This window comes from Dendrobates tinctorius, unplaced genomic scaffold (assembly GCF_039654945.1).
Source record: "Dendrobates tinctorius isolate UK_male_01 unplaced genomic scaffold, ASM3965494v1 ptg000068l, whole genome shotgun sequence".
Classification (NCBI taxonomy): domain Eukaryota; kingdom Metazoa; phylum Chordata; class Amphibia; order Anura; family Dendrobatidae; genus Dendrobates; species Dendrobates tinctorius.
Genome location: NW_027361736.1, coordinates 2,738,833 through 2,764,053, shown reverse-complemented (window position 1 = coordinate 2,764,053; position 25,221 = coordinate 2,738,833). Strand labels below are relative to the sequence as shown.

At 43.7% G+C, this 25,221-nt stretch overlaps 1 protein-coding gene across 5 annotated transcripts in view; it reads right to left on the bottom strand.

Annotated features, from left to right (window-relative positions):
• ADK (adenosine kinase) overlaps positions 1–25,221 on the bottom strand; it is a 569,255-nt gene that overhangs the window by 382,783 nt on the left and 161,251 nt on the right. For all 5 annotated transcript variants that reach the window (XM_073581043.1, XM_073581046.1, XM_073581045.1 and 2 more), the window contains exon 2: positions 868–942. In XM_073581043.1, coding sequence (XP_073437144.1) covers positions 868–942 — 75 coding nt within the window. The remainder of the gene's footprint in view (positions 1–867; positions 943–25,221) is intronic.

Below are 25,221 nucleotides of genomic sequence, written 5' to 3'. Positions count from 1 at the left end.
GCCGTCTAATAATAAACCACATGGACTGATTTAAGTGAAAAAACCCGTGCCGGACCTAGTTAATCTGCTGCCGAGTGACCCTCAATACACTCAGTGAGCGCTACCTTACAATATATATTTTGAATGGGGCAAATAGGGGGCGAATTGAATTTTAATTTTTTTTTATATTTTTAAAAACGTGTGTGCAGCAGAAATGCTCACTTGCTATGAGTGCTAACCGCTGGGTGGCACTCCTAGCAATCTGGCACTGACAACCACAGGAGTCTCCTGCACCGCGGGTTGTCATGCCAACCCATCTGTGACCCGCAATCACGTGACAGGGGCCAATGACGGGCGGATTCCCAGCGCGCCTGCCGGAAACACGTTAAATGCCACTGTCAGAGTTTGACAGTGGCATTTAACGGGTTAACAGCCTCAGGTGGATAGCGATTCCACCCACGGCTGTTAGGGGCACATATCAGCTGTTCAAAACAGCTGATAAGTGCCGAGAAAGATGTGGGCTCACCTCTGGAGTCCACATCAAAAGAGGGACATAACATTCGCAATACCTGTATGGTGCATGTCATGAAGAGGTTAATAGCCCTTTCCCACTGTTCCTATATGACCAATGAGCTAGTCAATGCTGACTGTGCAATAGATCGCCTGTGTGCAATGCCAAAATGTTGAATAAAAAGATCATAGGTAGTGCTGAGCGAACGTGCTCAGATAAAGTGTTGTCCAAGCATGCTTGTGTGCTAATAGAGTATCTTCCGCATGCTCAAATACTAGGTTCGAGTCGCTGTGGCTGCATATCTTATGGTTGTTCGACAGCAGTAACACACGCAGGTTGTTGGTATTGTAATATTATAGTATTGCAAATGTGCTTACTTGTCCAGAAAGTCCTTGTCCACAACAGCACAGATATCCAGGAGGGGGTTTCCCATGCCAAAAAGGAGATTTTCACTAGGGGAAAAAAAATGAATAAATCAATCTGAATTAAATGACAAATAAACATGTTATTGCCTACACAGAATAACAAAGAAAGTGGCATGAAACATATGGAAGTCTTGATCCATCTAATATAGCAGGTTAAGATTATTTAATATTTTGTATATATTAAAGTAGCAAGGCTAAACAATAGACTGCAGTCAGAATACTTACTGTCATACATATATGACAGTCATGTGCTGCTGTGTGTCTTTAATACAGCAAATATCATGTATTATGCACGTGGTTAATCAGCCCAATTCTTGTACTGCTGGATACAAAGTGGACATTGTATAACATGCACAACATCAGTGGCAATGCAAACACTGAAATACTCAATTCTACCCAGCGAGCTGACCATGGAATACATTGCCACTATAGCATGGACACTGAAGTACACTTTATGGTATAAATATATGCATCCATTTCCAACAAGTACTAGAATATTTTAAGCATAGGTACCTTTTAAAAGTTGCTCAACAAATGAAGAAAAAAAACTTTACAGCAAAAATAGATAATATCCGTCAGGAAATCTGCTCCCAACCACCAACTGCTGTGACTCCCATCCCTCCCTGCAATTCCCCTGGCTCACATTCCACATTTGATCCCATCACAGAAGAATTAGTCTCCAGACTCCTCTCTTCCTTTCGTCCGACTACATGCACTACTGACCCCATATTCCCTCACATCTCCTCCAGTCGTCACAACTCACCTAACTGCAATCTTTAATCTCTCCCTCTCCTCGGGCATTTTCCCATCCTCCTTCAAACACGCCATCGTTACGCCATTACTAAAGAAACCCGCTCTGGACCCATCCTGCACAAACAACTACAGACCAGTCTCCAATCTCCCCTTCATCTCTAAACTTTTGGAGCGCGTAGTTTACTCCCGCCTTACCCGTTACCTCTCCACTCACTCCTTTCTAGACCCTTCACAGTCCGGCTTCTGCCCCCTACATTCGACTGAAACTGCACTCAAAGTGACCAATGACCTGACAGCAAAACGTAACAGTGACCACTCTCTGCTCATTCTTCTCGATCTATCTGCAGCTTTCAACACTGTTGATCATCATCTCCTACTCTCTAGGCGCCGGTCACTAGGCATTAAGGGCACTCTCTCCTGGTTCTCTTCCTATCTTTCTGAACGCTCCTTCAGTGTTTTCTTCGCTGGCTCCACACCTTCTCCTCTTCCTCTCGCTGTCGGGGGTACCTCAGGACTCAGTCCTTGGCTCCCTTCTCTCTCTACACGGCCCCAATTGGACAGACCATCTGCAGATTTGGCTTTCAGTACCAGCTTTATGCTGATGACACACAACTATATATGTCATCCCCCGACCTTACCCCCGCTGTACTACAGAACACCAGTGACTGTCTGTCCGCAGCCTTCAACATCATGTCCACTCTCTATCTGAAACTCATCCTCTACAAAACTGCACTACTTCTGCTCACGCTGTCTACTAACCTCCCTAAATCTGACATTTACCTCTCCATGGGTGGTACCACAATAACACCACAACAGCTGACGCGCTGTCTGGGTGTTAGGTTTGACACCAATCTCTCCTTCACATCTCATATACAATCTCTTGCCGCTTACACCTAAAGAACATCTCTAGAATCCGCCAGTTTCTCACCATGGAAACAAAAACCCTCACTGCAGCATTGACCCACTCCCGCCTGGACTACTGCAACGCTCTATTAATTGGCCTCTCCGTTACTCGACTATCCCCTCTCCAGTCCATACTTAATGCAGCAGCCAGGGTCATCTATCTAGCTAATAGGTACTCGGACACGTCCGCTCTTCGCCAGTCCTTACATTGGCTGCCCATTCATCATAGGATCCAATTCTAAGTACTTGTTCTCACGCACAAAACTCTCCACAGTGCAGCACCCCCCTACATGTCCTTCCTCATTTCTGTCTATCAGCCTAACCGACCGCTGCGCTCTGAAAACAACTTTCGACTAAACTCTGCACTAATCCGTACCTCCCACTCCTGACTCCAAGACTTCACCCGCGCTGCGCCAATCCTCTGGAATGCTCTACCCCAAGAAATTAGGACTATCCACAATTTGCATAGTTTCAGGCGCTCCCTCAAAACACATTTGTTCAGAGTGGCCTATCACGTTCACTAAACAAAGTTATTCTATGGGTAAGTGTGCATGTGTAGTGAATGGGCTATCTCCATCCATCCCTCACTCCCTCAAGATGGCTGCACCGTCATTGTAAATGCACACCTGTACTTTGTATCTCCCCCTCCTCATTGTAGATTGTAAGCTCTCACGAGCAGGGTCGTCTTATTTTGCTTTAATTAGTGTATTGTTAACGTTGTAACTTATGACTCATGTTTTGAAATTGTTAAACTGTAAAGTGCTGCGGAATATGTTGGTGCTATATAAAGATTATTACTATTCTTATTTAAGGAGGCCATCATTTAAGGAATCAGTGATTTTCCTCATACACAAAAAAGGTCCAATTGTATTAGCATTTTCGTTGGCGGGACAGTCTTTACCATCAGTGATTTTCTCGTATGACATAAATAAAATTAACTGCAAAGTTAAAAAAGGGGTTATCATAGAATCATAGAGTTGGAAGGGACCTCCTGGGCCATCTGGTCCAACCCCCTGCTCAAAGCAGGATTCGCTAAATCATCCCAGTCAGATGCCTGTCCAGCCTCTGTTTGAAGACTTCCAATGAAGGAAAACTCACCACTTCTCGTGGCAGCCTGTTCCACTCATTGATCACTCTGTCAAAAAGTTTTTTCTAATATCTAATCTGTGTCTCCTCCCATTCAGCTTCATCCCATTGCTTCTAGTCTTTCCTTGTGCAAATGAGAATAAAGTTGATCCTTCTACAATGTGACAGCCCTTTAGATATTTGTAGACAGCTATTAAGTCTCCTCTCAGTCTTCTCTTTTGCAAACTAAACAATCCCAAATCCTGCAACCTTTCCTCATAAGACAGGGTTTGCAAGGATGGCAATGTATGCGGTCACTGATCCTTAAAAATGCGAACAGCTCTACAGATCATGGGTACACGTTCTATCTGTGAAAAACGGTCGCCTGAGTGAGGCCCAACCATCACAACATTTTGTGCGAGTAAGACAGAAGACAACCTTCTACAATGTTAAAAAATGTTTCCTCTTGACAAAGCGAGTGTGGTTGACGAGTGTGACTAACTTTTTACTATGAGGCTGCCTATGCAGCATCAGTAGTAAAAAGATCTAATGCTAAAAAAAAGAAAAAAAAAAAAAAAAAAATAGTGTTGTTCTCACCTTCCGGTGTCCCACGCAGCGTTCCTGATCCTCGCGATGCTCCCGGCAACTCCAGTTCCCAGGGATGACTTGCGACAATGACCGGAAGATGCCAGGAGCATCGCTGAGGCCTGGAGACACTGCGCTGGATACCGGAAGGTGAGATGATCACGATTTTTTATTTTAATTCTATTTTTTACAGGAATATGGTACCCAGAGCCTGGAGGATAGTCTCCTCTCCTCCAGGCCATCCGCAAATTTTCAGCTTACTTTGCACATGGTGGGAAAGTAAGCAGAACAATGCAATCCTATGTGTGCGGAATTCCCGCGATTCCACAAAAATGAGCACACTGCGTATTTTTCCATGATGCCACGGAAAAATCCGCACCATTAGCACAGCATTGCGGAATTCCATAGGATTGCATGGGATGCTTTTTTTTTTTTTTGCGTTTTCGCGGCAATTTCGCAAGTTAAAAACGCTGCGAAAACAAAAAACGCTACGTGTGAACGCAGCATAACTGTAGGCAATCCCAAATAACGCCTATAAGCAGCAATCATAGCTCACTACCGAGTTATATACGTATATTACTGACACACTAACAAACCCAAGCATTAGGAGGAAGAGAACAGTAACTCGTGTTTCGGAGTGTGAAAACTAACCAGCTGCATGTAGAGACCCTAACATTTAAAACACAAAATTCATTATTGCATTTGTGCCTGGTTTTTTTTTTGGTGTTTTGCACCTTTTTTATTTGCCTTAAACTCATCATTCCATTTGCGCCGTTTTTGAAGTCTATGATGTTTTTGCGCGATTCATCATTTGTAACTGAGGAGGTGGTGATGGCGAGGGGTTCAAGAGAGTTGAGGTGTTCAAGAGAGGCCTGGATGTCTTCATGGAATGTAACAATATTGTATCTTACAGTTATTAGGTTCTTTAGAAGGACGTAGATCTGGGGATTTATTCTGACGGAATATAGGCCGAACTGGATGGACAAATGTCTTTTTTCGGGCTTGCTAACTATGTTACTTTTCAAAAAGTTGCCAAATTTGCCTCTCCCCCACCCCCAGGAGTAATTTTACATACACCTGACAGGGCCAAGTAGTCTGTAAGCCAAATTTTAGACTCCTCAATTTCACAGACACCACAGCGCTGTGCATTGCTGACCATGTACAGAAAGGGCAAAACAGATTCATCTGAACTAAAAGCCAAGATACTTAGATCAGGAACAGAGCAGACATTTATAGGACATTTCATAATTTTCCCAAATTCTTGTGAAAACATATACAGCAAATCCTGCATACTACTGTGTCCAATTTATACCAACTTCATCAAAATGTCCAACAACTTTGACTCCACAGCCTTGTACCTGACAAAATTTTGAGCAATTTGAGTCATTTTCAAATTACATGCAACATTTTGCTCTACAAAGTTGCAAAAACGGATAAAGCACCTCCTCTGGTATATATATATATATTTTTTTTTTTTTTTTTTTTCAGCATTTGAGCAGTCGGCTAATCTAAAATCCCTGCCCCTAGTATTATACTTGCCAGCTGTCATCTTCTGCTCTTCCTGGAGCTGTTCTGGTCCTGTGCCACCATCTTATGATGGCAACTTCTGACTGACCTTATTAGAAGTAACGGTCACAGGCTCTCAATGCAAGTCTATGGGAGACACATTCTAGCTCTCATATACGTACAGTGAGTTGTGAGTTCCAGATCACCCAACAAACACTGGAGTGATCCAACCTGCTGAAAATTGATGGAAGCAGCGGCGGGAACAGATGAAGATGGCAACTAGTATGAGACTAATTGCAGGGAACTTAGATTAGTGATAGAACTCCAGCGGTAAATAAAAAAAAAGCTAAAATATTGCTTTAAAGACCAGAGAAAACGATAATTTTACTGTATGCAAAATTAACGATCTCAGTGTGCCTTTTTTTATTTTTTTTGGTGTAAATTCCACAAGAGAAAAATTTAAGTGATAAAAACACAAAGGTTACTTACCGATGTTTTTTCCAGAACCCATAATACCACACCTGAGAGATAAACCCACCAAAGACAGAAAACCTACTGAAATAAATGGGCGGCCCTTCTCCCCACATCAGTTGGGTTACATAGTATGAGAGGACCTCCAAAAAATTAAATACATATACCGACACCACAAAAAAAACAACAACAAAAAAAAAAAAAAAAACACCCAATCTATAATTCACACAGATATGGTGAGAAAGGGGAGACGACGGAGGGGAAATATATGGGTGCTGTCTTGGGTTCTGGTAACACCGGCTACCGGTATGTAACCTTGGTGTTTTCCCTTCATCCATGACAGTACACCTGAGAGATGCATGGAGAAACAAAACACCTAAGGCAGGGACCATCTATTGCATGACCCTACAACCACATTTTAAGTCAGCAGGGGAGGATATGTGGAGCCCATGTCTGTAGCGCCACAAAATGCCTGCTTGTGTGATACACTTTTATCTGTATTGCCAGCTATGGTGAGGGCTAAGTTCTCTGCTGTTATAATTGCACACATTTTACCCGATCCTGGTTCAGGCAAAGGAGTACAATCTGCCAGTAAGCGAAGTGTGCACGATCCCTCAGAGGAGGGAAGGGGTTTGATTAGTTGTAGTTTGGAGGAAGAAGGACTAGCATCATGGAGGTCCTGCATGTAGAGAGATGCAGCATGCGGTCTGTAAGGACAGCTGCATATGGCAGGGTACCAGTCCCTGGAGTACATGGGCTTCTAGAGTCTAAACTGTGAGTCTGCTCAGACTTCATATAACTAGCAGAAGAGTGATTATTACCCAGGAGTTCAGCAGCTGCATGGAATCAAGGACACTGTTGTAAGAAGTATGTGTTCTGACAGGATTCATGTTGCCTGCTGGAAGTGATCACTGATCTAATAACTATTTATCTTGGACCCTGGGGTATCCAAAGAGTCGTTTACCAGAAGTCTAATTGACAGAAGGAAGGCTACACAACCTCACAGCAGAGAAACTGAACCCTCACCAGGCATATCTGAACACCCCACTGTGTGTGAACTATATGGATGCTTGTGGGTCTGTTTGCAGAGCTGTAGTAAAAGATACAAACTGATCATCACCCTGTCTAAAGCCCCCTTGACACAGTGAGATCGCTAGCGATATCGCTAAATCATCACCGATTTTGTGACGCAACAGCGATATCGCTAGCGATCTCGCTACATGTAACACTTACCTCCGACCCGGCTCCCCGCTGGATATCGCTGATCGCACGCTGCGGGTGACAGGTAAGTGACGACCGCTGCTGCATTGCTGTGAAATCTGCCTGTTTGGCAGCTCGCTAGCGACCATTTAGCGATGCACCAGTGATCCTGACCGGGTCGTATCGTTGTTGGGATCGCTGGTGCATCGCTAAATTTAACGGGACCTTAAGGCTGATTATTCTCTGCAGCACCATCCCTGCTCCAATTCCCCTGGGAGCCTGCCCTAGTTGGGAAGGGGTTATTCATCTGCCACTGTCCATAACCACCTAACTCCCAGGGACCCTCATCAGTGCCTGGCCATATCAGGCCGAACATCCCAACTGGCCTCACAAACCCTTTTATTATTTTACCCCCACAATTGACAAAGACATTGTTAGGAATTTGTAAGGGTTAAAAGTTGAACAGCGATCTCATTTTTACAACACCATTTTTAGGGACCACATCACATTTGAAGTCAGTATGTGAGAGTAAACCACTGTTTGGGCTCATGGCAGCACACGAAAGGGAAGGAGCGCTATTTTCAAAGCAAAATTGGCTGGAATTAAGTTTGGACACCATGTCGTGTTTGGAGAGCCCCTGGTGTGACGCCATTTTTGGAAACAAGACCCCCCCCCCCCCCCCCCCAAGGATCTTAGAGCCATATAAATTAAAAAAATATATATATTTTTCCACAAAAATGATCTTTTCATCCCAAACTTTATTTTCCCAAGGGTAATAGTAGAAACTGGAGCCCCAAAAGTTATTGTGCAATTTGTCCTGAGCATGCTAATACTCCATATATGGGGGTAAACCACTGAGTTGGTGCTTCTTAGAGCTCAGAAGGGAAGGAGCGCTAGATTTAACTGTTATGGTCTGCAGGTGCCATAACCCACTGGGAGAGCTTATGAGTGCCAGTACTGCAGAATCAGGGCTGAGGAGTCAGTAAGCCAAACCTCCGACTCCTCAATTTCCATGGCACCGAATCCAACTCCACGACTCCCTCATACCATAGCTGTGGAGTCAGTAAGCCAAACCTCCAACTCCTCAATTTCCATGACACCGACTCCAACTCCACAGCCCTGTGCAGAACCCCCATAAGTGACCCCATTTTACGAACTACACCTCTCAATGAATTCATCTAGGCAGCAATGATCATATTGACACCATGGGTGTGTTACTGAATTTTATTCCATTGGGCAGTGAAGATAAAATAACTACATTTTTGCCACCAAAATTTTGTTTTGGCCAAAGATTTTACATTTTCACACAAGTGGGTAAAAATGGCACCAAAATTTGTCCCACAATTTCTACTGAACGTGGCAATTCCCCATATGTGGCTGTACAGTACTAGTTAGCCATGCTGAGAGACTCGGGAGGAAAGAAGCGCTATTTGCCTATTCAAGTGAATGGGTCTGTGAACAGGTCAGTGTGTTTCCACGGACCATGTGTCCATGGGCAAAACACGCTGACATGTCCATTTGTTAATGGCAGCATGGGCCACAAGATGTCCCGCACATGTGCATATGCATAACACACATGGATGTCATCGGTGGTCCGTGTGGTACTGATGCGGCACACATGCCACACGTTCCATCTTTGCGAGTCCTAACACCAATTTCAAAACAGCTATCAGAGACAGCTGTTGGGGGCCTGCTGCATCCTGCTAGTGCATTGGTTATTTGACAAGGTTTTGCGGAGGCTATTTTCTTATGATGTTTTTCTGAGTTTCTCTATGATAGCCGGTATTAGTAGTCAACCCTAGTTCAAACCCCCTCTGGAGAAACACTAGGATGGAACCAATTGGAGTCTTTTTTCCCCCAAAGCTTTCCCTGAAATTTACAGAAATGTTCTCATTGTCCTGCAGTAAGTTTTTGTTAAAAGGTTTTCTACTCTTTAACAAGGTGGAGACTAACCCTCGAGAAAAACCTTTCAGACTCATTATTGCACCCAAATTCTATGCTGCTAGATGGAAGCCCTTCACTTGAGTGGCATGCTGGACCCTGAGTGAGAAGGTCCGAGATCTCCGGCAGGTTCCATGGATCTGACACACACATTATCCTCAATAGGGAAAACCATGGTCTGTTTGGCCAGAACGTAGCAATCAGAATCACCCTTGCCTGATCCTTCCTGATTTTAATGACTGCTGAAATCATAGCTATTGGAGGAAAGGCATATGCAATCTTGAAGTTTCAAGGAATCTAAAGGGCTTCTACCACATAAGGGTTTTCTGTTGGGTTTAGTGAACAGAAATTTTTCACTTTCCTTTTCTGTTTGTTGGAAAACAAGTCTATTTTTGGCAACCCCCAAGTGTGAATTATCCATAGAAACATCTAGTAGTTTATGGTCTATTCCCCTTGTTTCAGTCTGCCTTGGCGTTCTCTGCCCCCTTTGTGTGCAGCGCTGTTAGAGACAGAAGGTGTTGATCTGCCAGCTGGAAGTTTGTTGGCCACTTCCATTAGTGAGTGGGATATACGCCACCGTTGACCGGTTGTCAAACATGACATACATGTGGCGACCAAGGAGGGAAGAAAGAAAGAAAGTCCTTTAGAGCTTTTTCTACCGCCCACTACTCTTTCAGGTTTGACCTCTCTCAAAGAGTGACCAAGAACCCTGAATTGTGTTCTCTCTCAGGTGTGCCCCCAACCTGAATTGCTTGCATCAGTTGTGATAATGTCATTCACCAGTTTTATCCAATGGACCCCTGATGTTAGGTTTGCCATTTCTGTCCACCACGAGGGAGTTTTTTTTTTTTTATATATAAACCAAAAAAGGTCCACCTTCCCTTCTAAATGTCCTTTTAGCAACCTCTGTGCAGACAAAATTCCCCACTGAAGCTGCCTCGTGTGGAGTTGGGCCCACATCACCGCTATGATGCAGGATATAAGAATTTCTAACAGGGACATTGCCTTCCTTAGGATCATTTTTGGAACTTCTATTGCAGCCGATGCAAAGGTTTGCGACCTTGTCCATTTTGTTCTGGGGTAAAATGCAAGTTTGAAATTCAAAGTTTAGAATGAGGCCCAGGATTTACTGTATTTTTACTGGAACTAACCTTAATTTGTGATTATTCACCATCCAGCCATGACCTTCTAAAAGGACTCTTACATCTTCCAGTAGTTTTTCACAGTGCTCCTCTGATTACCCCACTATAAGAAAGTAGTCTGGGTAAGGAACAATAATGATGTTCCTGACACAAAGGTAAGCACTCATCTTGGTGGAGATTCTTGGAACAACTGACACCACAGACCAAATGGAAGAGCTCTGAATTGGAAATGCCAAATTTCACCCTGTATGTACAAGGCAAGTCTCAGGTACATTTAACGGTCTAGATGATTTGGGATAAGATAAAAAGCATCCTTTAAATAAACGACAACCAAGAAACAATAGTTTTATGGCCGTGCTTACCGATTCCTTTTTGAAAGTCTTATTTCTTTGTTGTGAAAGAGGGATGTCCGAAAATAAATCCTGGCCCTTTCCTACTTCTAGATTCCCACTTCCTTCTCTCCCCCAGAATTATATATTTTACTCTGAATGGAAGTGGTGACGACCCAGGACTCCTTCCCTGTCCCAGGCGCTCTATCTCCCCTAAGTCCCTGGGTTACTTCTGAAGGTGAAAATGCCGCTGCCACGCACCTTATCTCCTGAATCCGCCCTCTGTCTGTACCCTTCCCCCAACCAGGGAAAGGGGAGAAGCAGTGCACCGTAGCACACCAGATGAATAAGGTAACAGAACAGTGGCAACGGAAAAAAAAAGAAATACACTGCATATAACAGAGGAATGCACCAGGGAGTGGCGGATGGGGATAAACCAAAGGTAGGAGAAGGAAGGCGAATTATCACACTTACTAAATCAAGCAACAGTCACAGATAAACTAGCAGGCCTAGCTGCTAGTCTTACCGGGTCTGGAGATGTCTACTAGAAATGCTGTGGCTTTTTGTAATAAAAAGTCAGGTTAGCCAGAATCTTATCCCATGGGGTTTTATTTTTCACCTGTTCCTCTACTTCGATAGAAGAGCTAATCCAGCTCTTTGTTCCTTTAATATACATCATTTATTGAAACAATACATTACAATCCAGCATCATATCATACAGGATAAATGTCACCAGCTTCCCCAGGGATCCGTAAGCAGACGGATTTCGAGCTTAGTGGCTCTTATTCATTCCTACACTTGTTGCAGTCCAATCATTAGGGAACATGTGGTACAGTTTCCGGCAATCACCAATTTCAGACCCTGCTGCCTCTTACGCGTGTTTCAGATACCCATCTGCTTTTTTCTCTTAGTACCCCGGAATCTTCAAGGGGTAGGGCCGACCTTTTTGAGGATTTTGATACAGCGCAGTCAATCCTAGGGACTTTGTCCCATACCTCTGAATCCTTCTCCTCAAAAGGATATCTCCTTTTTGAAGATGAGGGTAAAGCACTGATTTTCTCCGGTCTTTTCCACGCCTTGTTAATGAGTGCCTGGATCTTACTATTAAAAGAAAAGGTATGTTTCTTTCCCGGAGCTAATCCCCCGAGCATCACATTTTCTAGGCGATTAAACCATCTTCTCTTTTAGGCCCATTGTCGATTTAATGGCTTTGACTAGTTTGTCCGTATCTTCCACCGGGAAACATGGTCTACCCCTATGTCAATGCCTGTGAAAGATGAAGAAGATTCATATTCCCCTTCTGAGAACGGGGAAATGTCCGAATCAGAAGAGACTTCCCTAGATTTCCTCCTCTTCCTTTTTTTTTTTTTTTTTTTTTTTTTAATAGGGATTTCAGGGAGTCTTCCACCTCTGCCCTGATAACAGATCTAAGGCTTGAGGCAAAGTCACTAATTGTCTTCTGAATGCCATCTGAACAGACTTTTATGCCAGTCAACTGCTAGTGGGATTATACATAGCACACATTATCTCCTCTTCTTAGCACTAGCCTTTTAGGCCTTTCCTAGACATTAAACAAAAACAAGGGGGCCTATTAAAATGGTGACATTCATGAAGATTGCTCACCTCCTCCTGTCTCTTTAAGGGCATCAGATTCGGAGGCTGTTCTAGCATACATGAAGTATCCTTCCTGGATGCTAAGGAGTCCCGATAAACTCTGCTCCTTTGACTGGGATGGCTGCCACTTAAAACAGCTGCCCCCTTTGCTTCGCCCACACGAATGATGGCGAGCTAGCTGCTGCTGATTTTCCATGGCACTTCAGAAATAAGAGTTCGAGCGCTCCATATGTGGTCTGTCTCCAATTTATGTTTGACCCACAGTGCCTCCTTTCTGGCCCGCCTCCTCCGGTTCCTTTCCGGATACTGCCATCCGCCTGTGAGATCCAACCAGGATGTGCTGTCGCCCCCCGCATCCCGGTCAGCAGTGCCTGCATAGAAAGCCATGATCTTTCCCGACACGCTCTGTGACGTCACTTGGGCACGCCCACTCCCAGCATGCCTTGCACCCGTGATATAAGCGTAGCGCACCATTACTTCCTGTGCATCATGGCAGCATCCACCATGCCTCACAGAGTGAAAGGGGGGGGCAAGGTTTGGAGTCTTTCCCTTCAATTTTCACCATGGAATTTCAGCAGCAGCTTACAAAGGATAGGAAACCAACTGATGTGGTTTTGAGGTGCCGCCCTTTTATTTCATTAGGTTTCCTGTCCTTTGTGGGTGGATTCCTTTCTCAGGTGTGCTGTCATGGGTGAAGGAAAAAAAACAGCAAATAAATCAGGCCCAAAAGGTTTTTAAAAAATTGACTTTTTATTCTAATGACTACGTTCCCTTAATACATGATGTGAATAGAGCCTGGCACAATGAAACACACCACTGGGCAACAATTTTGTTGCAGAAAAGTAAAGGTTAGAAATCTAAATTGCAAATGATCAAATACCATAATTTAAGTTACCGTAATCCCCTGAATTAAAAACATCTCACAGACAAATACTTTATACCACAACTAACCAAATCCCAGGTACAGCAATTCACTGCTGGCTTTTATTATTACATTATTTGCTAATTAGGATTTTATTGTCTATTAAAAATACAATTAACAGCAATTTATCCACCTCTACTTTACAAGAATAATTCAATTGTTGCTCCAAAACCCAATATCTTAAAATGTCTTGAAGAATTAATCTCAACCACTGAAGCACATCCTACATAGTTGACATAACAGGTCAGCCCTATGCAAGCAGTGCAGGATGCAACAGTCGCCAGAGAGAGAACCCAACTGTAAGCGTCGGTTCTGTGCAGCGATCAAGGATACTGTCCCATGTGTGATGCACAGTCCCGGACAGTGAGGGAACATTGACCATTGTTGCTGTTTGAATTAGACAACTGTTCTGAAGTGTTATTTTATGTATTGAAATAATCCAGTCAAATGTGAAAGGGTTATGAAAGAAGAACAAGGGAGACAAGACTAAAGTCCAGGAATTTACAAGGCCCAGTCTAACTACATCTGTATTCATAAACTAACCAAGTTTTAGCATTACTAAGATTACATACTAGGATTTGGAAAATATCTCTATAAAAGATAAAAATTAGGATGCACATGACATGAAGGCTTTGTTACCATGTGGATCATGTTTGATTCCAAAACCGTACAGTGGAATTTGTCAGATACTATTTGAATTAACTGCTTTTTCTGCAAACAGTCTATTATCCATCTGCTATTTGTTCCACTCAGGTCAATAAGGGTTAGAGGTGTAGCTAAGGGTTCAGCTCAGAAGGGGTGAAACACCTGAGTGGGTCCCTAACCAGTAACCCCAATTACAGCTACAGTGGCACAGGGTAATTGTGGATTCAGGGAAAACTCAGCTGATGACCATGTTATTACTGAAAATAAATCTCTATACAAAAGTACAACACATATTACTGCCATATGGTGACCATACAGTAGTAGATGTTACAGTACAGTTACAGATAGTGACTTACAGCTAACATTCTTTCTGACGGAGTCATTCACTTTTAAAGTATTTTCCATATGTCCCAGACTGGCATAACTTCTCCAGCCAGGACTCGTTTTTCCAGCACCGTACCCATCTGTTGCCAACCTGCACAATCTCCACATCATACCAATCATCATACCCTAACGTTGACCTGCTGCTGCCGGCAGTGTCCCTATTACTGTTCCAGCTGTGTGTCAAAAGAACTGTGTGCGCAACTTTTACTGGTCCACACCGTAATGAAGTTCACTGTGCCTCTTACAAAATAAATACCTCCTTTTGTGCCCTCTAGATGGTAAAATTTCACCTAGAAAATCTGAATATCCTGTCCAAGTGCACTAGAAAATAGTACCCACATTTTCCCCTAGAAAGTAATAATGCCCCATGGGCATCTTTGAGGGTATGTTCCCACAGACAGTAAACGCTGTGGTTTGGACGCTGCGTACATCCGCAGCGTCCAGATACTACAGCACAGTGGAGGGGATTTCAAGAAATCCCATGCCCACTATGCGTGCACCGATGCCCGCAGCTTCCCTGCGGAGACGGCCATGTGCCGCATCTTTCCAGACCGCAGTATGCTAATTAATTTTGTGGAGACGTGAGTCTCCTCAAGATAAATCTCAACCGTCCAATGTATAGGACGCGGTGATTACGGATGGTTCAGTGATCACATGCGGAATCACCTGCGTACAAATACCGGCAGCGCTTTAAACCCAGCGGACATGTGCTGCGTCCCAAGCACTGCCAATACTGACCATCTGCACATACCCTTACTGTTACGATACTCTAAATGCCTATGTATAAGGAATCGGTACAAGGGAGGGACACGGACATTACTAAATGTTAAGTAGACACTTATGAAGCATTATTGTTACAGAGTATGGTGGGCCCACAGCTCCCTTATACACAGTATAATGTCCTCAATGCTCCCCCAAACCACAGTTTAAACCCACAGTAGTCCCCACATGTATAATGGTCCTTAGAGTAGGCTTCACACTGTATAACGTACCTTTCTTTAGTCCTTGAACTTTGAGAGTCCCCACAGTAGCCCCCAAACTGTATAATGGTCTGGACAATAGCCCCCACATTATTATGGCTCCCTCATTAGCTCAGACACTGTATAATGGCCCCAAACTGTAAGATGACCTCCACATTTGCAGCCATGTGCATAATGGCCCTCATGCTGTATTACGTCCCCCACACTGTACAAAGATCAACATGCAAATGTGCCACACACTTTGAGTGCCCCCCGCTGTATGTGGTCTCCCCCACTCTTGCCCCTAAAATAAATGAGTGGCCCCTATAATTCATGATGCCGCTATAGTCACACCACACTTAATAAAAACAAACATTGCATACTCATCCAATCCAGGATTCGGACGAGACCTCCTGCAAAGCGCCGACGCACACACTGGACATTAGAGTCTCGGAATCGAGCAGGGACTCTGGCGTACAGTGCCCACAATGACACTTCTGACATTGCAATCACCTGCAGTTCTCTAGGCTGCATAAAACATCCTAAGGGTACGTGCACACGCTGCGGAATCCGCTGCGGATTAATCCGCACGGATTTTGCAAAAACCGCAGATAATCCGCAGGTCCAAAGACCTGCGGATTATCTGCGGTTTTGCCTGCGGTTTGGTCCTGCGGATTCACCATCTCCACAACGGTGGAGATAGGAACCCGCAGCGGTTTCCGCAGAAAGAATTGACATGCAATTCTTTCTGCGGATTCAAAACCGCAGCAAATCCGCGCGGATTTTTCCGCAGCGTCGGCACAGCGTTTTTTTTTTCCCATTCATTTGAATGGTACTGTACACCGCAGCTAAAACTGCTGCGGGTCCGCAGCGGCCAAAACCGCTGCGGGTCCGCAGCGGAATCCGCAGCGTGTGCACGCAGCCTAAGGTCTACAGAACGGGGAAAGGTCGTGCATGGAGATAATGTTTCCCTGCTCTACCGCACAGCTAAACTACCACATATCTGTGTTTTATTTATTTTACTCATTTCTATAGCACCATTAATTCCACAGCGCTTTACAGACATTATTGGCACTGTCCCTGAAGGGGCTCGCAACCTATAATTAAGGGTAGAGGTGACTCATGGTGAGCCCGTTAGCGCAGGGCCCAGGGCGACTGAACTCTCGCTCGGGTTAGAATATGATCACACATGGAGCATTTGCTGCAGATTTTATTACGAAGTAACATTCATATAAAACAACCCCATTCAGATGACAGTCAGACATAGAAATTTATGCAAGAAAATGTTATTTGTAACCACTTAGTTCAAGAAGAATCCTGTTCAGAAACAAAAAAATTAGGCAGATGAATATCACAACCTGGAATTTCACTTTTTTTTTTTTTTTTTTTTTTTTTTTTTTTGAGTTTGCATAAATTCCTGCAAAGAACATGTCAACAACTGTGAACATTTGGTTCTCTTTTTACATGTGAAGCAAGCAAATAACACAAAATAACTGAAAACTTCAGTGTGCATAACTATTCCCCGCTAAAGTCAGTACTTTGTAGAGCCTCCTTTTGCAGCAATTAGAGCTGCAAGTCGCTTTAAATAAAGGGGGTTTTACACATAGCGATATCGCTAGCAATATCGCTAAAACGTCACTGGTTTTGTGATGTTATAGCGATATTGCTAGCGATATCGCTATGTGTGATACTTACCTCCGACCGGCTCCCCCGCTGTCCCATCGCTGATCGGGCGGCTCCATTTCTCGTCGTCTGCTTCCTGCTGGGCTTCATGCTGTGTGAGACGAGCAACGCTGGACGCGGGCGGGAGGACGTCTTCATCGCCGTGTGTGAAAGGTGAGTATCGTGCGCTGCGTCGCTGCTGCATCGCTGTGAGATCTTTCTGTGTGAAAGCTCACTAGCAATCATTTAGCGATGCACCAGCGATCCTGACCGGGTCGGATCGCTGGTGCATCGCTAAATGTAAAAGGGCCTTAAGTCTCTATGAGCATTCCACATCTTGCCACTGGGATTTTTCCCCATTCCTGAAGGCAAAATTCTCCAGCTCCTTCAAGTTGGATGGTTTCCTCTGGTGAACTAAAATTTTCAAGTCTGACTACAGATTTTCAATTGGATTAAAGATCTGGGATTGGATTTGACCACTGCAAAACATTTATAGATTTCCTCTTAAACCAATAGAGTGTTGCTTTAGCAGTATGCTTATTGTCATTGTCTTGTTGGAAGGTGATCCTCCGTTCCAGACTCAATTCAATGACAGACTGAAACAGGTTTTGCTCAAGAATAGCCCTGTATTTCGCACCATCCATTTTCCCTGTCCCTGCTGTAGGAAACTGTCCCCACAGCATGATGCGTCCAAAATCAGTGGTAGGAATGTGGGCATGGTGTTGTTGGAGTAATAAGCTGTGGTGGTTTGGTGCCATAGTATTTACCTTGGTGGACAAAAAGTACAATTTTGGTTACATGTCACCTTGCTCCTTAAATTTGGAGGGTCTCTCACATGCCTTTTGGCAAACTGAAGACGAGACTTACAATTTGTGCATAAGTAAAGGCTTTTTTCGGCCCTTTTCCATAAAGATCACCTCTATGTAGTATAAGGCTTATTGTGGTCATATGGACAGATACTCCAGTCTCTGCTTGGGAACACTGCAGCTCTTTCAGGGCTACCTACTTTTGGTCTCTGTGCTGCCTCTCTGATTAATGCCCTCCTTGCCCAGGGTCAGAGTTTTGGTGGGCGAACCTTTTGGCAGGTTTGTTGTGTTACCATGTTCTTCACACTTGAGGATAGTGGGGCCTCTTGCTTAATGGTGTTACAGCCTCTAGGGACTATTAGAAAAGGTGTTCATGTACTAACAGACCATGAGACACGTAAAGTAACAAAATACCGTATATTATATAAAATACCGTCGGCTTATACTCATGTATAAGCCGACCCGAGTATAATCCGACCCCCCTAATTTTGCCACAAAAAAAAATGGGAAAACTTACTGAATCGAGCATCAGCCTAGGGTGGAAAATGGAGCAGCTACTGGTAAATTTCAAAAATAAAAATTGATACCAATAAAAGTAAAATTAATTGAGACATCAGTAGGTTAAATGTTTTTGAATATCCATATTGAATCAGGAGCCCCATACAATACTCCATACAGTTCATGATGGCCCCTTAAGATGCTCCATAAAAAATACACCCCATATAATGCTGCACAAAGGTTAACTATGGCCCCATATGCTGCTCCGTAGATTATGCCCCATATGCTGCTCAATAAAGGTTATGGCCCCATAAAATGCTCCATCGATTACGCCCTCATAAGATGCTCCATCGATTACGCCCTCATAAGATGCTCCATCGATTACGCCCCCATAAGATGCTCCATCGATTACGCCCCCATAAGATGCTCCCCCCATAAGATGCTACACAGAATAGGCCCCATATGCTGCTGCTGCTGCAAATGGAAAAAAAAAAAAAAAAAAAAAAAAAAAAAAAAAGATACTCACCTCTCGTCGCTGGGGGCCAGATGCCGGGGACAGCGGCGCGCTATGGGGAACAGGTGCCGGTGTCACCGCTGGCTCAGGGCCCCAGCACCTGCAATATTCACCTGTCCCCGGTCCATCGCTGCGCTGCTGTCTGCCGGGTCCCTCTGTCAGTGACGTTCACGCCCTCTGCTGCCTGAACGTCACTGACAGATGACGCAGATGACAAAGCGGCATGCAGCGATGGAGCGGGGACAGGTGAATATCGCATATACTTAACCCCTCCTGGCACGGTCTCTGCAGCCTCCCGCTTCTCCCACGGTCTCAGGCTCCTTCCTTCAGCGGCCACGTGATACTGCTCATTAAAGTCATGAATATGCGCATATTCATGAATTTAATGAGCGGTACCACGTGACCGCTGAAGGAAGGAGCCTGAGACCATGGGAGAAGCGGGGTGCTGCAGAAACCACGCCAGGAGAGGGCAAGTATGATCTGACACCCCGCTCCCCCGCCGACACATGGCGTATATGACTCGCTTATAATCTCGGCTTATATGCGAGTATATACAGTAGATATAAAAAAAAAAAAACTAAGGGGGTGAAAACTTTAGCAAGCCAATGTATAGAATCAACAAAGCACAATTTACAGAACTGGGCGTGGGGCAACCTATTCTCCAAATGAGTGGAGTGTAGGTCTTCCACTAAAAAAACGAAGCCATATCCAGCTGATAAATCCAGTAGGACAACACCTATTAGAACAAATGCAGTGGCTGCAACTGTTTTACAAAGACATACAGTGGCCACTCCTGGGTACTGCAGGTCAACTCCTATTCCAACACAGCACCCAGCAGGGGCCACCAAGCATTGCATGGGGCAGTAGTGTACCATTCTGTATACTGGTTACATCTAGCAACAGCAGATGGGTGGCTAAACTGTCATATTTTGATCTGTCATCAGTAACACAGTGATGGAAGACCCCTTTAACTACTTCCCAATGCTGCCAGGTTTTTTTTTTTTACTCCCCTTCTTGCAAAATCCAAACCTTTTTTTTTCATCCACATAGCCATGTCAGGTCTTGTCTTTTTTGGGAAGAGTTGTACTTTTGAATGACATCATTAATTATAGCATACAATGTAGTGGAAAACAAGGAAAAAAAAATGACAAATGTGGTGAAACGGCGCAAAATCCACAATTCTGCAATAGTTTTTTTTTTTTTACTTTTATGCTGTTCATTGAGTGGTAAAAATAACCTGGCATAATGAATCCAAGTTAATGCAATACCAAACCTGTCCAAACTTGTCTTTTTTATTATGTTAGATTTGAGGGGAAAAAAAAAAAAAAAAAAAAAAAAAAAGACACAGCAGGGCAAGCTGCCATTTTTATTGATACCATTTTAGGATAGATAAGATGTTTGATCACTACTTACTGTATTTTTATGCAACATTGAAGTAACCCCCCAAAAATAAGGATGCAGTGATAAATATTTTCTCAATATATAGACAAGGGTGGATTGGAATTTTTTGGCTACAGCCTCCTCCACGCTGCTGCCCTCCCATGCTAAAGGATGCACAGATTGCAGCATTCTCAGCGTGTTCACGAGACAAATCTCATGGCAGGAGAACACGGTGAGCCCGGCTGCAGCTGTGACCTTCTCTATGGGCATTCGCTAGTCTCGTTCTGTAACATGGTTGAGTTTTAATAGTGTTTTCTTCTTTATAGTGCTGGTTAATCAAAACTTGGCCATCTTATAGAATAGGAATAGCAAATCCCCATTGAGAAGTTCTGTGGTGAACACTCAGTTTGTTGAAGGGGAAAAAATGTGCACCTTTATTACCAGGGGCATAATTTAAGATCAGAAGGGCAGAGGAAAAGAAACAAACCAAAAAAAAAAAAACTGTAGTAGAATCGGTGAAACATCAGCTATTGGAGGAGGTAGTCCGTTTAAATACAAAATTCCAGTCCAAGGTCCGCTTATAGCCAGACCTTGTTTTCTGTGTTAGGTGAAGTACTTTTGGCTTATTAGTGCGGATTTAGTTTTCTAAATAAACCTCTTTACATGGAAAAAAGTTGTTACACCACAGCTAACAAACACCCTGCCATTCATAAATCTGAGAGCATGTATTTTATAAAAAGAAAAATAAGAAAAGCACTTGGTTTAAGAGTAATAAGCGGCACGACTACTCCAGCGTTCAACATACGGTTATTCCATAACCTGTTAATAATTTCCACAGCTTACAGACATGCCACGCACACCACACAAGCCATTCTTGGCCTCCATTCACTAAGATTTCCCAAAAGAGATCATCAGAAAATATTAGTACAAAAAAAGAAAAAAATCTGCATTTGATTTCAGATAAAAAAAAAAAAAAAAAAAAAAACCGGATTACTTACCGGTAATACTCTTTTGTAGAGTCCACGACAGCACCCACTGAGAGAGGGGATCCGCCCCCGGAACAGGAAACCTACAGAGAGATAAATGGGGCGGTCCCCCTCGCTCCCTCAGTTTGTGTTACCGAGAACAACGGAGGAACCGCCATACATGTTTCATAGAATCATAGAATCGTAGAGTTGGAAGGGACCTCCTGGGCCATCTGGTCCAACCCCCTGCTCAAAGCAGGATTCGCTAAATCATCCCAGTCAGATGTCTGTCCAGCCTCTGTTTGAAGACTTCCATTGAAGGAGAACTCACCACTTCTCGTGGCAGCCTGTTCCACTCATTGATCACTCTAATTGTCAAAAAGTTTTTTCTAATATCTAATCTGTGTCTCTTCCCATTCAGTTTCATCCCATTGCTTCTAGTCTTTCCTTGTGCAAATGAGAATAAAGTTGATCCTTCTACAATGTGACAGCCCTTTAGATATTTGTAGACAGCTATTAAGTCTCCTCTCAGTCTTCTCTTTTGCAAACTAAACATTCCCAAATCCTGCAACCTTTCCTCATAAGACAGGGTTTGCAGACCGGTCACCATTCTGGTCGCTCTTTTCTGAACTTGCTCCAGTTTGTTGATGTCTTTTTTAAAATGTGGTGCCCAAAACTGGACACAATATTCCAGATGAGGTCTGACCAAAGAGGAGTAGAGGGAAATAATGACTTCACGTGATCTAGACTGTATGCTTCTGTTAATACATCCTAGAATTGCATTTGCCTTTTTTGCTGCTGCATCACACTGTTGACTCATATTCAGTCTGTGATCTATTAGTATACCCAAGTCTTTTTCACATGTGCTGTCACTTAGCCCTATTCCTCCCATTCTATATATGCTTTTTTCATTTTTATTGCCCAGATGTAGTACTTTGCATTTCTCCCTGTTAAAAACCATTCTGTTAGTTGCTGCCCATTTCTCCAGTTTATTTAAATCTTTTTGAATCCTCTCTCTCTCTCTTCTCTAGTATTAGCTATCCCTCCTAGCTTTGTGTCATCAGCAAATTTAATCAGTTTACCCTCAATTCCTTCATCTAAATCGTTGATAAAGATGTTGAACAATACAGGGCCCAGGACAGAGCCCTGTGGTACCCCACTTGAGACATTCTTCCAACTGGATGTGCAGCCATTTACGACCACTCTTTGGGTCCGATCACTAAGCCAGTTATGAATCCACCTAACAGTTGCCTTGTCCATTCCATACTTAGTCATTTTTTCAATAAGGATTGTATGAGAGACTTTGTCAAATGCTTTGCTGAAGTCAAGATATACTATATCTACAGCATTTCCTTGATCCACCCAATCAGTGATACCGTCATAGAAGGAAATTAAGTTAGTCTGACATGACTTATTAGTTACAAACCCATGCTGACTCTGTTTAATCACTTCATTCTTATCCAGGTATTGACATACATGTTGTTTAATAATTTGTTCAAAGATCTTTCCTGGTATAGAAGTCAGACTCACCGGCCTATAGTTGCCTGGGTCCACCTTCTTCCCCTTTTTGAAGATAGGAACAACATTTGCTCTTCTCCAGTCTTCTGGCACTTCTCCTGTTCTCCAAGAATTTTCAAAGATTATGGAGAGGGGTTCAAAAATTTCTTCTGCTATCTCCTTCAGTACTCTGGGGTGTAATTCATCTGGACCTGGAGACTTGAATTCATTTAGGTTAGCTAAGTGTTTCCTCACTATCTTTCTGTTTATAGATATCCTGGATTCTTCTATTTCCTTAATAGGACAGTGAATAACAGTTGATGTTGCATTTCCTTTCTGAGAGAAAACAGATGCAAAATAGGAATTTAAAAGTTCAGCCTTCTCAACATCCTGTCTTACCATTTCATCATTTTCATCCTGTAAAAATCCTATAGCATCTTTGACTTTTCTTTTACTTTTGACATATCCCCAAAATCCTTTATTATTGCTTTTGACATCTCTTGCAAGCCTCAATTCATTTTCAGCTTTAGCTAATCTGATTTGTGCCCTGCAGGTTCTGCAGACAGCATTATATTCTTCTTTAGATATGCCTCCCTCTTTCCATTTTATAAACATTTTTTTCTTCCTTTTTAGCATGTGCTTAAGTTCTGTGTTCATCCATCCTGGTTTCCTTAAATGCTTCCTATTCTTCCCTCTTTTCGGAATTGTTAACAACTGTGCTTTGAGAATTTCATTTTTCAAGATTTCCCATCCTTCCTGGACATTTTTGTCTTTAAGGATATCCAGCCATTGGATCCCTCCAATTCTCTTTCTGAATCCCTTAAAATCTGCCTTTCTGAAATCTAACCTTGACGTCTGAGTCTTCACAGGTCTTCCACCTCTAGTTATCCAAAATTCTAAAATAGCATGGTCGCTACCTCCTAGGGTCCCAGCCACTTTTACCTCCTCAACCATTTCCTCCCTGTTTATAAGGATTAGATCCAAGGTAGCAGTTCCCCTTGTTTTCTGTTTTAGTCAAACTGTTTGGGCGATTCATCTATCTTACCCCTATGCAGTTTAAGCTTACTAAGTTTAATCACATATCTAACTTAAATTATAATCTCCACCACCAAGCAGACCCATGTGTGAAAAAATTCTTACGGGAGGGAAGTGAGCGGGTGCTGTCGTGGACTCTACAAAAGAGTATTACCGGTAAGTAATCCGGTTTTTCCTCTTCGCCACGACAGCACCCACTGAGAGATTTCCAGAGATAATCACTTGGGCGGGCACACCGTGTTAAGGACTGACCTACCAAAAGTTAGATCCTCGGTAGAGGACAAATCTAGTCTATAGTGACTATAAAAGGTAGATGGAGAAGACCAGGTTGCAGCCTTACATATTTGTTCAATTGGGACGTTCGCCCTCTCGGCCCAGGAGGATGATATGGCTCTAGTGGAGTGCGCCTTAATCCCCAGTGGAGGGTCTTCTCCTTTTGTCAGATACGCCATTGTGATCGCATCTCTAATCCATCTGGATATCGTGCCTGATGTAACTGCAGACCCCTTCCTGCTGCCCTGGAATGAGACAAAAAGAGACCTACTCTGCCTCCAGGGACTGGTCCTATCAAGGTAGGCTAGCACGGCTCTTTTCACATCTAAGGTGTGATATTTCTCCTCGTCCTGTGTTGACGGGTTCTCATAGAATGAAGGTAGGCATATCTCTTGAGACCTATGAAATTTAGTTGCCCGTTTGGGCAGATAGGACGGGTCCGTCTTTAAAATGAGACTGTCTCGTGTTAACAGAAACGGTGGGTCTACTGACAGAGCATGAAGATCACTCACTCTCCTGGCCGATACTAAGGCCACCAGCATAGCCGTTTTCAATGAGAGGCACTTCACTGATGCTGAGCTTATGGGCTCAAATGGTGCCTGAGTGAAGGCATCCAAAACTAGAGTAAGGTTCCACGCTGGAAGTCGAGGCACATGCACCGGTTCTGCTCGTTGACAGGCCGAGATAAACCGAGTCACCCATCTATTTGCTGCCACGTTATAGTTAAACAGGGCTCCTAGGGCTGACACGTGGACCTTAAGAGTGCTTACTGAGAGTCTAAGTTCTCGGCCTCTTTGTAGAAACTCTAGAATGGCCGTAATGGGTACTTCACCAGCTAGTTTTGTTGGGTGAAAGGCCAGGAACTTCCTCCACACCTTAGCATATATTTTTGTCGTGGACTCCTTCCTGCTTTGTAGCAGGGTATTGATTAGGTTCCTTGAGAAACCCTTCTGCCTCAGTAGCGCCCTTTCAAATTCCAGGCCGCTAGGTGCAGGGCTTTGGCCTGTGGATGGTAGCAGGGTCCCTGCGAGAGAAGATTCTGGTGCAGCGGCAGGATCCACGGGTCGGTTACCGACATGGCTCTCAGCCGTGAAAACCACGGTCTTTTTGGCCAAAACGGGGCTATCAAGATGACCCTCGCCCTCTCCTGTCTTATTTTCCTGACTACTGTTGGTAGTAGCACCATCGGAGGAAAGGCATAGGCTAGTTGGAATGCCCAGGGTGTTTGGAGGGCATCTAGAATATCTGGGTTGTCCG